Source organism: Amblyomma americanum, chromosome 8 (assembly GCF_052857255.1).
Source record: "Amblyomma americanum isolate KBUSLIRL-KWMA chromosome 8, ASM5285725v1, whole genome shotgun sequence".
In the NCBI taxonomy this organism is placed as follows: Eukaryota; Metazoa; Arthropoda; class Arachnida; order Ixodida; family Ixodidae; genus Amblyomma; species Amblyomma americanum.
Genome location: NC_135504.1, coordinates 54,647,900 through 54,661,331, shown reverse-complemented (window position 1 = coordinate 54,661,331; position 13,432 = coordinate 54,647,900). Strand labels below are relative to the sequence as shown.

Sequence of the window (13,432 nt, the reverse complement as noted above, 5' to 3'; positions counted from 1 at the left end):
GTCGCTGGTCTTTCGCGTGCTGGGAGCAAGGCAAAGTTTGAATTAACTGAATTCAAGGAGTAATATGGCATCACTCATAAAAGCGAAGAGCAGCTGCGACTGGTGTGTTTTTTTGCATTGCTCCCAGAGTTCATTTAATGCACACGTGAAGTTACTGACCTTTGTTCTCACTCCGCCATCTTGACCAGCAGCATATGAAATGTAGGTTGCCTGTGTTTCTAGACTGCAGCTAAATTATTGATTTCCAAGGCCTGATGGTGGAGACCAACCTGTCTTGTAAACTCAGCCGTCCTGTTGCCACAAAAACAATCGGCTCTTGGCACCATATTGCGCCTTATTGTTTGGATCACAGCTCACAAGCAGCCTGTAATTGAAAAAGACAACGTGTGGTCACTCGAGCTTGTCCGTTGCAAGTGACGCTGGTACAATCAAAAGGCCGGCACTGACTTTCTGTCGATGGTTGCATCATCTAGCGACCCGCACACAATATTGTTTGTGGGCAGTGCAGGCACTAGAGCAAAGGTCTGGCGAGTGAGTTTGTGTAAAAAAGAAAAAACGCAGTGATTCCAGTAGGCCCAGCCTCTGCTCACCTTCAACACCTGGATTGTGTATCAGGTTTTCACCTTGGCATATACAACTGCATTGAAGCACTTTGTCAAAGTACACGTAAATAGTTGGGGGCTGAGGCATACACTGACTCCTTGTTGCAATAAGCACTCTTCCAGCTGTCTTCTTTTGTACGGTCACATGCGACTGGGGCCTCGCTCTAGCCGCTACACATTTGCCCAAATGTAGCACTACTGCGAATGTTGAATATGAAAGTTCCTTAGTCTGATTGCAGACATGCTAAAAATAGGCTATAGGCCAAAAGTGAAAGAATATGGGCTGAAAACTGCCTATGGCCTTTGCAATATAGCAAGGGTTACTTTATGTGCATTACACAAGGGTGCAGTGCAAAGGTCACTTTTGCTAGCCAGGAACAAGGAGAAGTACTGACTTCAATTATTCAGTATTGTTAATTCAGTTGCTTCATCGGGGTGGTTTTTGTAGCGATAGCTGCATTGCGGTAGCATTTCGAGCCTTCAGTATGGCGGCGCCGTGACGGGGCGGCGCCGCCACCCCGTGGCTGCGCCACATTCACGTGGTGCAGAGCAGCTGCCGGCGGCGCGGCGCCGTGGCTCATCACGTGGTTGGTCACGTGACCAAGTTCCACTCAGCCAGCTGTAGCTATCGCGTCACTCCAGGTTTAACCAAAGCTAAACCACCCCCAATTTTGTTTGCATCTGTTATCAGCAAAAGAGTTTGGGTTACATTTGAGTAAACATGGTACCCATGGCCCCAAATGGCTAGGTTCTTCGTGCATGTGTGCATGCATTTCTTCCACAAAAGTTCTTCACTTGTCTACTCTAAAGCTGAATGAAAAGCCTGCATGCACCAGTGACACTTCTTAATTTGAATGTAGATCCTGCGGGCAGACAGCAACTTCTCCGAGGCCGTAGCCCTGGCCACCCTACGCAACTCCAAGCAGAGCCTGACACTCAAGCGATCGGTCAAGCGCCGCCTGACGTCTTCTCGGGCCGACCATGCTACCGCCGCTCACCGCAGCGTCTCATGGTGGCGGAGGACCAAGTTTTCACTTGCCATGGTAAGGCCAGCGCGTCAGCAATGTCACAGTTGCTAATCGTGCATGCACACCACGAGCTGTGGGCAGTGGCGCACGGTTTTAAAATAAATCCCATCAGCTAAAGACAGTTCTATGTGAATGCATTTCGCGTGCCGCTGCTTGCAGATGTTAATTTTGGGATGATACGAATATCGGATAATGCAAACCTTTTCCGTGACCTCATGAGGCTTTGTGTCATCAAGATTCTACTCTAGCTGAGTAGCAGGCAGCCATTGTGCGTGCGGGGAACACCTAAATACCATTTTGGGTCTTTCAGTTTACAGCCACCGTTAACCCAAAGTCTCACACCCTAACACAGGATATGGCCATGCCTTGCAGTGAAGCCTGTCCATTCAAAATAGGGCCAGTTGTACAAAACACACAGTTTGGAAAGATCTGTTGCTGGGCCACTTGGTGCAGACTGCTGTGGAACCACCAACTAGCCCCAGCAGCAGCTTTTGTTAAAATTTTGCTATTGGAAATTTGGGCTAGTTGGTCACTCGTGATTTCTTCAAGGCTGAGCCGCATAGCAAAAATCTAAGGACAAAGACTGAATAAACAAATAGACGAGGCAGTCGGAGGTCAACGCTTGTCCCACTCGCTCACTTCTCCTGTTATCTTTCAAACTGTGTTCCTTCTACAGTGGGCTCTATTTTGATTTTTTTTATGTGATGGCATAATGAGCCCATTGAGGCATTTTGCACTGACTTGTGACGCACCGTGCAGAGGAGATTGAATAAGTAAAAGCTTCACAGCCTAGAGCAAGATCCGAACCTGCGCCGGCACCAGCAGATCCACTCCGCTGTCCGGTGCTTCAGACCACTGTGCCATTGCTGCAGCTAAGCATGCCGTGTGTTAAGCAGCCAGTTTCTTGCGCAGTGATCTAGATGCTGTGGTCTTTGTCAAGTTCCTGCATTCTTTGGCATCTGGGGTGCCGTGACGCTGTGTGCGGCAAATGTGAATGCGTGTACAAGTCAAGTCGGAAGTGACGTCACCAGACCAGAAGTTCGTTGCACTCAGGCTATGGTGCTATGCTGTCACATCACACAGTAATGGAATTAAGTGTCGCCCAATTTTTTTTTCCGTAGTCCCCAGTCAACTAACTACGTTGCGTGTTAAATGTGGGTTAGTGCCTGTCCCATCCATTCTTCTTTGTGCCTATACCTTTTTTTTTGCATTAATGTGTTTCATAGCTACATTAGTCTACCGACTTTTGTTGTTCGAGATCAAAAAAGTCGTGGGGATAAAACAGAGTTCCCTCACTTGCCCTCTTACTCATACGTTCTCTTTCCTCCCTTCTTCCTATACCCAGGGAGTGCAACGGATGAAGCGCAACCTGTGGGACGCCCTGTCGCATGTGGACCTGTGGCACAGTCACCTCAAGGACATCCAGGGCAACTTTGGCTCCGGGGTGGCCTCCTATTTCCTCTTCCTCCGGCGCCTGCTGGCTCTCAACCTCTTCATGGGCGCCCTGCTGGTGAGACACGCACCGTCCTCTGGTTGACTGAGCCTTGACTAGGGAAAGCCGCGAGTCAACATGACAAATGGGAAATTTCATTTGGCCTTGGGGGGTTTAGGGGTACAGCGGGTTGAAATGCATAAACAGTGCAGATTAACCCTTTATAAGATGCATTTGCTTGTCTGACATGCATACTGTAAGACATACAATTGGGGTTTGGTGCCCCAGCGGCCAGTGCCGCCGAAGGAGAGAAAGCTGAGGCAGACAAAGCTGACGCAGTTCAGTTTGCGAAGAAGACGAAGCTGACGCTCTCGAACTCTTGGCTTGGAGCTACGCTGTGTCAACAAAGATTTTGCCTGTCCACATTTCTTGTGCGTCTGATTTGCGTCTTTACGTTTGGTGGAGGTGCTGCCTGTTCCCACCCTGGAGCTACAGACCTTACGGATCTACGGACCTGAAGATCTACACCCCTTACCAGCCTCTACCACGATGACTGACACCCAGCCCCAGCCTGGCTCCACTGTTCCCGCCGCCGTCGTCTGTTCCGGTCCCGTGCGTCAGCGCGACCCTATAATAAGTGGGACGACAGCGTCAAGCTGACAAACGTCATCTTTTATCTGACCGACGTCGCCAACTTGTGGTTTCGCAACCACGAAGCCGATTTTTCTACCTGGGCGGCCCTCAAAACCAGCCTTACCGACGTCTTCGGCAGCCCCGCTGTCCGAAAACTTCGGGCCGAACAACGGTTGCGCAGTCGGGCCCAGCAGAGCGGCCAGAATTTCACAAGCTACATCGAGGATGTCGTTGATTTATGCATGCGTCTGAATCCATCCGTGAGCGACGCGAACAAAATCAAACACATTCTTAAAGGAATTGAGGACGACGCATTTCAGATGCCAGTGTCCAAAAATCCTCAAACCATCTCCAACTTCATTTCTTTGTGTCAGAGCTATGACGAGCTCCGGAAACAGCATCTTGTCATCCGCGGTGCCATTTGCCCAGACAACACCCTTTCGAGCTTGGCTGTCGGCAGTCCTGCTCACGATCAGTCGACCCTTCTTCAGCAGATCCAGCAGTTTGTGCGGGAGGAGGTCTCCCGCCAGCTATCGCTGGTTACCTGCCCACCACTCCAACGCCAACGCTGTCGCCCTCCATTCAGCGTGTCATCCAGGAGCACGTTGCAGAGGTCCTGCCGCCCGCTAATCCACCTCCTATAGTCACTGCACCGCTGACCTATGCTGAAGCTGTCGTCCGGCCACGACCTCAGCCGGTTGTTCCTTCCTATGCGCCACCTTGCACCATCTTTCCTGACCTGCCGCTCGCTCCTACAATGCCTCACCCTCACCGGCCTTTGCCTCGCACCGCTCCACGGCCTCTGAATCCGTGGTGCACGCAAGATAACCGCCCGATTTGCTATATTTGCGGCCTCGCTGGTCATGTGGCCCGTTGGTGCCGCACCCGCGGATCCCGTTCTCACGACTACGGACGAGCGCCCACATACGACGTTCCCATGCCCTCCGCACCTGACTCTTCTCATCTGCCCCAGCATCCCTCTACCTATCGCTCCAACTCCTACCACCGAACCCCCCGGTCGCCGTCTCCTTGCCGCCGTTCGGTCTCTCCTATGCGCCGCCGGTCGCCACCCCTCCAAGCGGAAAACTAGACGCCGTAGTTCCGGAGGCAAGAACTGCGCTGTCACCGACCGTCTCAAGTCCTATTGCCACTCCTGTGAACATTCTTGAACTGCTGGTTGAAGGTGTTCCTGCTCATGCACTCATTGACACTGGTGCTGCCGTGTCCATCATTAGCCGCAACTTGTGCCGCAAACTAAAAAAAGTGATGACGACGCTTTCTGAAATTTCCCTTCGAACCGCCAGCGCTGACCCCATTCGACCTCTCACAGCGTGCACCGCTCGCCTCATCATCCAAGGCCTCTCCTACACCATTGAGTTCTTCGTTCTTGCCCGCTCCTCTCACGACATCATCCTCGGTTGGGACTTTCTGTCCGCGCATCACGCAATCATTGACTGTGCACATGCTCAAATTGATTTGTCACCACTGTGTGATACTCTTGTGGACGCCTCCCCTGCTACTGCAGCGCATATTCTCGCCAGCGACGTGCCAGCTTTCTCTTCTGTTCTTGCGCCCCTTGTGCTGCACTCTGTCGCTACTGTCCTTTTTTCGACCTCACCCCTTTGTGCGCACCGCAAATCTGTCATGCTCCCGCATGCTGTACTCACAATTTCTGGTGGTTGTGGCGACCTGTACGTTGCGAACCCATTGCCTATCCCGACCGCTTTATTTCGGGGAGAATCGCCTGGCACGGTTGATGTCATCGATCTCGATGACGCTTCACCTGTTCCGGATGACCCTCCCGCGTATGACATCAATGCCCTCACTCCTCTCATCGTCGCAACCGATCAGACCTCACCCCACAGGCTTGCCGATTCCATCGCTGCCGCTCTGCCACCTCCCCAACACGCCCAGCTTGTCGCCTTGCTTCAGCGCTTCCGCGCGTCCTTCGATTCTCATCAAGACACCTTGGGTCGTGCAACAGCGGTTCGCCACCATATCGACACTGGAACACATCGACCTTTGCGCCAGCGCCCTTACCGCGTCTTCTCCGCTGAGCGCCGCATAATTGATGATCAGGTGAGCGACATGCTACACCGTGGAGTGATCCAGGCCTCACACGGCCCGTGGGCTTCTCCCGTTGTACTCGTCAAGAAAAAGGACGGTTCCATTAGATTCTGCATAGACTATCGCCGGCTAAACAAAATTACTCGGAAAGACGTTTACCCCCTGCCTCGTATAGATGATGCGCTTGACTGCCTGCAGGGGGCAGAGTACTTTTCTTCGTTAGATCTGCGCTCTGGATACTGGCAGGTGCCGATGGCCGAAGCTGATCGCTCGAAAACAGCTTTCATCACAGCTGATGGGCTGTATGAATTTAATGTGATGCCCTTCGGTCTCTGCAACGCGCCTGCAACTTTCGAGCACATGATGGACAACATCCTACGCGGGCTGAAATGGCAAACATGCCTCTGCTACTTGGACAATGTTGTCGTATTCTCTCCGGATTTTCCATCTCATCTTCTTCGTCTTGAGAATGTCCTTCAGTGTCTCAGTGACGCTGGCCTGCAGCTTAATTTGAAGAAGTGTCACTTTGGCGCCCGACAGCTGACTATCTTAGGCCACGTCGTCTCCAAGGATGGCGTCCTCCCGGACGCTGCCAAGCTACGAGCAACTGCTGATTTCCCAAAGCCCACCTTCCTGAAAGAACTTAGAAGCTTTACTGGACTTTGCTTGTACTTTCGTCGGTTCGTCAAGAATTTTGCTGCAATTATCGCCCCACTGACACAACTTCTCGCCGGATGCCACGACTCACCGGCCTGGTCCACTGCATGCAATGAAGCTTTTGCCATGCTGCGCCGTCTTCGCACCTCCCCTCCGATCTTGCGCCATTTCGACCCTTCCGCCCCTACAGAACTCCACACGGACGCCAGCGGCATCGGTCTGGGTGGCATTCTTGCTCAGCGGAAACCTGGCTTCAATGAGTGCGTCGTTGCTTATGCAAGCCGTGCACTCACAAAAGCGGAGACTAATTATTCCGTCATGGAAAAAGAATGTTTGGCAATTATTTGGGCGATCACAAAACTTCGCCCTTACTTATATGGGCGCCCGTTCGCTGTCATCACAGACCACTATGCCCTTTGCTGGATGTCGTCACTCAAGGATTCTTCCGACCGCCTCGCTCGTTGGGCTCTCCGATTACAAGACTACGACATTCAGGTCATTTACCGCTCCGAACGCAAACACCCCGATGCTGACGCCCTCTCACGCTCCCCTGTGTCCTCTGAACTCGACCAACCCTCTATTTCCAGCCTCACGCCTTCTTCGAATACCATTGATATGGCTTCTGAGCAGTGCAAGGATCCTTGGATAGCTTCTATTCTCGATATCTTAGCCAACTGCTCTGCCAGGCCCCCTTCTAAAGCACTCCGTCGTCAAGCCCGTCACTTTGTCGTGCGTGACCAGCTGCTGTACCGTCGCAACTACCTACCAGATGGTTGCAAATGGCTGCTCGTGATTCCCCGGCATCTCCGCTCTGCTATTTGTGCCAGTTATCATGATAACCCGCAATGCGCTCATGCCGGTCTGCTGAAAACTTTTACCCGCTTACGTCTTCGGTATTATTGGCGAGGCATATACCGTTCTGTCCGTCAGTACGTCCGCTCTTGCTTCAAATGTCAGCGGCGCAAGGATCCACCACAGCACTCACTGGCTTCTCTGCAACCTTTACCTTGTCCGGCCTGCCCTTTCGACCGTGTTGGAACCGACTTTTATGGCCCTCTTCCTAGCACTTCTGCTGGGCACCGTTGGACCATTGTCGCCATAGATCATCTCACGCGCTATGCGGAAATTTTTCCGTTACCAGCTGCAACGGCCTCCAACGTCGCCAGTTTCATACTTCACAACATCATTCTTCGCCACGGTGCGCCTCAGGAATTGCTCAGCGACCGAGGTCGCGTCTTCTTGTGCGGCGTCCTGGAGGCCCTTCTTCAGGAGTGTCACATCGTCCACCGTACAACTTATCATACCATCCCCAGACGAACGGCATGACTAAGCGCTTTAACCGGACCCTCGGCGACATGATGGCCAAGTACATTTCATCCGATCACTCCAACTGGGACCGCATTCTGCCATTCGTTACCTATGCTTACAATTCTGCAATGCAAGCAACTACTGGTTTTCCCCGTATTTTCTTCTCTACGGCCGGGAGCCATCTTCAATTATGGACACCATACTCCCTTACCGACCAGATTCTTCCGAATTTACAACCGTCTCTCAAGCCGCTGCACATGCCGAAGAATGCCGTCAACTCGCCCGTTCCTTTACTGCCCACGATCAGTACCGTCAGAAAAGTGCCCGCGCCACTTCTACCTGTCTGCCGCCGGCTTACCTTCCTGACTCCTTAGTTTGGCTTCTGGTGCCCTCCTCCAGCTCGGGCCAGTCGACAAAACTGCTGAGAATATACCACAGGCCCTATCGCGTAGTTCAGCAGACATCTCCAGTTAACTACCTCGTCGAGCCCCTCACGCCTTCGCCTGATCATCGATGCCGCGGCCGCGAAATCGTCCACTTCGACCGCCTGAAACCCTACTACGACCCCGCTACCATCTCGTGCCCTTAGGCCGCCAGGATGGTGGCGCCTTTTCATCCAGGGGGTATTGTATGACATACAATTGGGGTTTGCTGCCCCAGCGGCCAGTGCCGCCGAAGGAGAGAAATCTGAAGAAGACGAAGCTGACGCAGTTCAGTTTGCGAAGAAGACGAAGCTGACGCTCTCGAACTCTTGGCTTGGAGCTGCGCTGTGTCAACAAAGATTTTGCCTGTCCACATTTCTTGTGCGTCTGATTTGCGTCTTTACAATACAAATGGTATAATTGCAGTCAGAATGACTCTATAAATTGAATGGCATCACTTTTAAGCCATCATGACCACTGGTTTTGTGGAAAAGGGAATGCATATTTGTAACAATGACTTCATAGAAAAACACTAAATGTGGCGTGTATCCGTACTTCAGTCTTTTGGACACATAATAAAATTTGCAATTGAATTGAAAAATCTCTTCAAGAAGGGCAAACGGGACTACTTTGCCTAACCTAGACTGGCTGAGTAATTAGCTTCAGTAGTACGGTGCTGTGGGTATGGACAGCAACCTGGGATGTAAAAAATATGCCAATGGTTACCATGCCCATGTAGCACGACATTCTGCGCGCATTCATGTAGCGACAGTCGATGCGAAGGCTTTTTTGCTCTACTTCGTGCACATGGCGCCACGGACCCGGCCCTGGAGCCCAGTCAGCTCGGTGGCACAGGGCCGCTCACCTTTCCTCATCTCCTTTCCTCACATACCTTCGTTTTAATGCGAGAGCATTAGGACAGCTATGGCGGCGAAAACTGTCCAGCGTTGGTGTCTGTGTTAGCCCCTCACCGGCCAACCGTGGCAGGTGGTGTTTATGGGGGGGAGAGTTCCCACTTTCTGCGTGCCATGTGCTATAAGAGCAGCTATGATGACACACAGAAACACCAGCTCTGATGAAGCACCGGCGGTAGCAGCTTGGTAAGGACACCTTAGTGACCGCTGGTCCTTAAGGGTAACGGAGTGGATTCCAGGAGGAGGCAACCGTAGCAGGGGGCGGCAGAAAGTTAGGTGGGCCGATAAGATTAAGACGTTTGCGGGGATATGGTGGCCGCAGCTGGCAAAGGACAGGGTTAATTGGAGAGACCTTTTCCCTGCAGTGGGCATAGTCAGGCTGATGATGATGATAGTATTGGGGTTCAAGTGAGGATAGTGGCTTAGTGAAGTTACAAGTAGTGGTAGCGGCCGTAGTGGTACAGTTCGTACTCCAGGCTGCAGAAAGATAGCACAACAGAAGAGAAGGTCGGGAAGAATGCTGAGTGACTTCGCCAAAGGCCAAGTCTGCAGGGAGGCCGAGCGCGGACTACGAACGACCAAACTGCAAGACAGAAGAGTAAGAATCAAGTGGTTTCCGGCGCACACGGGCGATGCGTCGGAACGCAGTGAGAACCACAATGAGACGGCACACGCAGCGGCGCGAGCGCTACCCAACCGTGGCCCGGCAACGCACCGTCCAACGTGGTTCGGAGCCAAGGACCGCATGACGGACTACAGCGAAATCACGAAGGCCTACCGCCTGGCTTGCAGGACTCTCCCACCCCCGCACCCGAGGCTGAGTCGAGTGGAGGTGGTACTACTGAGACAGCTCCAGACTGGATCGTTACCGAGCCCGGGACTGATGCATCGCATGTACCCCGAGACCCACCCCACCGATACGTGTAGAGTCTGCCGGAGGGAGACGGCAGATCACACGCACATCTTGTGGGACTGCATCAAAAATCCAAAGGAAGCAAGATCAAGAACAATCCCGCCGCTGGAGGCAGCCGCGAAGAGCAACGACCAAGACCAACAGCTATGGGCCGTCCAGCAGGTCCTCGGGGCGTTCGAAAGGCAGGGACCCAGCAAGCCGGCAACGGCGAGCGGAGACCCGCGCCGAGTAACGGCAACCTCGTAGACGACGTAGGCCTTCGTCGGGGCGCACGAACGCCCAACTGCAGGCACAAATAAAGTTTGCTCCAATCCAATCCAATCTCTCGTTTCCTCCGCATCAATCCATTTGATCGCCCTTCAGTTCTTTTCTACACCAATGCCACAGAACCAGGAAGCTTGTCCTTAAGAGCTGTTGTGCTAAAACAACACGAAGAGACAGAGCACAAGCGTGAGAGGCAGATAGGTGTTGCTTTTATGGAAAGTCTCATGTTGCTGTTTGTACCCAGAGTAGTGCACTACTAAAACTAATTATGATAAACCAGCTACCCACTTGCAGATTTACCAATATTAATAGTTAGCAAAATGATGTGCTGTTTTGAGGAAACTGGTTCAGTGTGCAACACCTACCTCATTGTGACCATTCCTTCCTTCCAGATGGGTTTCGTGACGGTGCCTCAGCTAATCTACGAACGGTCCCCGTCAGCCATGCGGTCGGACTACTCCGCTGATGTTGGCTACGTGCAAGCTTTTTTCAACATCTTCACTGGAGCGGTAGGTCTTCATATTGCACGACATTTTGTTTGCAGCTTTTTTTCTGTTATGTAATCTGCTGTTCAGGACAGCAGTGCAACACTAGTGTTATAGTGTTTGTTACCAGGGCAGAGGGAGGGACCGAGTTTTTCTTATTTGCATGTGTTGTGTTTGGTGGTGTTGCCTGTAGTCAGTCATGGCCATGCGTGAACAAATTCACTTTAATTCGTATGTTTTCATTTCTATCAAGTTTCGGCAGCATGCATATTTTTTCAAACCAAGAAGCTGGATTTTATTGCTCACGGGCTCACGTCTACCATAGGAGGAAGTGACGCGAGTGGTTTAGTGCAAGCACCAGCGTGTGATTTTTTAAGTGTCCTGGAAAAGACAGACTACTGCTATGCTAACAACGGCGTTGCCATCAACATATATCTGCAACTGGATTTTGCTGGTAGTACTGCCGGTGGTTGCGGATATTTGTGATAGATATCACCAGTCTTATCTTAGTGATAGTTTCTTTAAACCACCTTAGTGCTTCAAGGCAGAGTTTCTTGGCAGCAAACAGTCACTGTCGCATTAGTCATGTCGTAGTTTACAGATGCCATCCACCAAATGGAGAGGAACATTTAAAAATTTTGTTCTGAAATGACCTGTGTTCTCAGCGTCACAGCTTGGCATATATATATATATATATATATATATATATATATATATATATATATATATATATATATATATATATATATATATATTTATTTATTCATTGATTTATTCACTCGCAATCACATACACTTACCCACATTCACCCACACTCTATCCACGTTACAAACCACTAGGGCATTTAGTACATGGGTTTTCAGGTTAATAGTGAACACAGATATGAAAGAGCAATGCTGAAAAGCAGTGTGAGTTTTTAAACAAGATGCATCGTTATGTAGTAAGTAGCAACAAATGTAGGTTGTCATGGGATAGGAAAAAAACCAGCAAAATGCTACAGAAATAACCACAATGCACAAGTTTATTCAGTGATCATAAAAACATTCCAGCAGCTTCTCGTGGAACATTTAATGGTTAGACATAGAAGCAGTGCGATAAGAAAAATCATTCCAGTGCTTTTGTCGGGATGGAAATTTTTGTTTGCGGAGGTTTCAATTTTTTTATTATTTGAAGAAAGGCGCAGTAACTGATTATTGAAAAAGCTGGGCAAGTTGATGCAGATTCATGGTAGACAAGAGCGCTGTAGATAGCATGGACTTGAAGGGAAAAAGATAGGATAAGCATTGTCCCGTCTTTCTTTCTCTGTGCTGTCCACCACGCCATTGTTTACCATCACACAGTAACTGTCGCACTTCTTGGCGGACACCTCATCCTCACCACGAGGGAAAAGGTAAAGAAGGGAGTGAAAGGAGAAAGAGAGAAAAGGAGAGCTCCGGAATAATTTCGACCACCTGACATCACACGGTGCATGAGTGCCTTTTACTGCGAAAGCACTATTCCGATGAGTAAACCCCGACCAAGACCTTGCGATGTTTGTGGGTTCGTGCCAAGTATCTGGCCAGTGCACGAGAGTACTATGCTGTCGCCACAGCCGAATACACCTCATGTAAACTGCAACACACACTCGCACTGTGCATTGCACATTGGCATCTTCATCAGCTTCCATCTGAGACGTGAAGACACAGAGAATTCTCTGTCTTCATCTTCAGCATCCTTCATGCAATCCTGCTTTCACACACACGTTTATATAATTTAGACCAAAATTCTCTCTTTTTTTTGCCGTGGCCAGGATTGTACCTGGGTCCTCGGGCTCAGCGGTCGAGCACCCTAACTGCTGAGCCACTGTTGTGGGCAAACAAAACATGGTCAACACCCAGTCTTTTGGCATGCGCCGCTTTTCTGCTGCCTGCAGGGGCTGTTTGCGGACACGGTGATGTACTACGGCCACTACACCAATGAGACAGTGCGATGGCCGCCGCGCAACCCTCTGTCGTACGACTTGCCACTGGCCTACTTCTTCGCCGTGGCCGTCTGTCTCTTCGCCTGCCTCGTCACCTTGGCTTACAGGTGGGCACTGCCTGCTCCTGTCGTATATTGTTCCACAGATTTCCTCAATTTAGCATGCGTGCGTTCACATTTGAGTGTCCGGTTAGAGGGTCTGTTAAACCCCTATGTTATAAAATGAGTCTAGATCAGTAGCTTTCCTTACAGAGTTGTCAGATGAATAGATTACATTAAAAACGAGGCTTTTTTAAAGGGAGTCCGTGCTGCTGATTTTGGTTGTGTGTTAAATTGCATAAATTTTCACGTGAAGTTTGTTTACTTGTGGCAAATAATTTATAATTTAATTTCTTCTCTCGTGATTGAGTTTTGGTTGCAAAAGCCGAGCGGTGGCAGCGACATCAAGGTTGACTTCAGGTCACTCGAGGCATACAAAAACGAGGGTATAACAGCTGCTTGTTTATTTATCTTCATTCTGGCTCGTTCGTATAACACTGGGAGTCAAATAAAATGATGGAGGAGTGGTTATAGCACAGTTTCCTCGTGCCTCACATGACCTGAATTCAACTTTAATGTCGCAGCCACCGTTAAGCTGCTGAAAGTCAAACCAAAATTGCAAAAGAAGAAATTCAGTTCTAAATTATTTGCCGGGCGTATGTGAATTCTACATTCTAATCCGTCGATACTGAGGTGTTATTGACCAATC

The 13,432-nt window shown here is 50.4% G+C and overlaps 1 protein-coding gene across 1 annotated transcript in view; it reads left to right on the top strand.

Annotated features, from left to right (window-relative positions):
• Positions 1-13,432, top strand: part of LOC144101676 (transmembrane channel-like protein 5) — a 56,983-nt gene that overhangs the window by 17,445 nt on the left and 26,106 nt on the right. The window contains exons 5-8 of the mRNA XM_077634810.1: positions 1,463-1,645; positions 2,976-3,140; positions 10,633-10,749; positions 12,638-12,792. Coding sequence (XP_077490936.1) covers positions 1,463-1,645; positions 2,976-3,140; positions 10,633-10,749; positions 12,638-12,792 — 620 coding nt within the window. The remainder of the gene's footprint in view (positions 1-1,462; positions 1,646-2,975; positions 3,141-10,632; positions 10,750-12,637; positions 12,793-13,432) is intronic.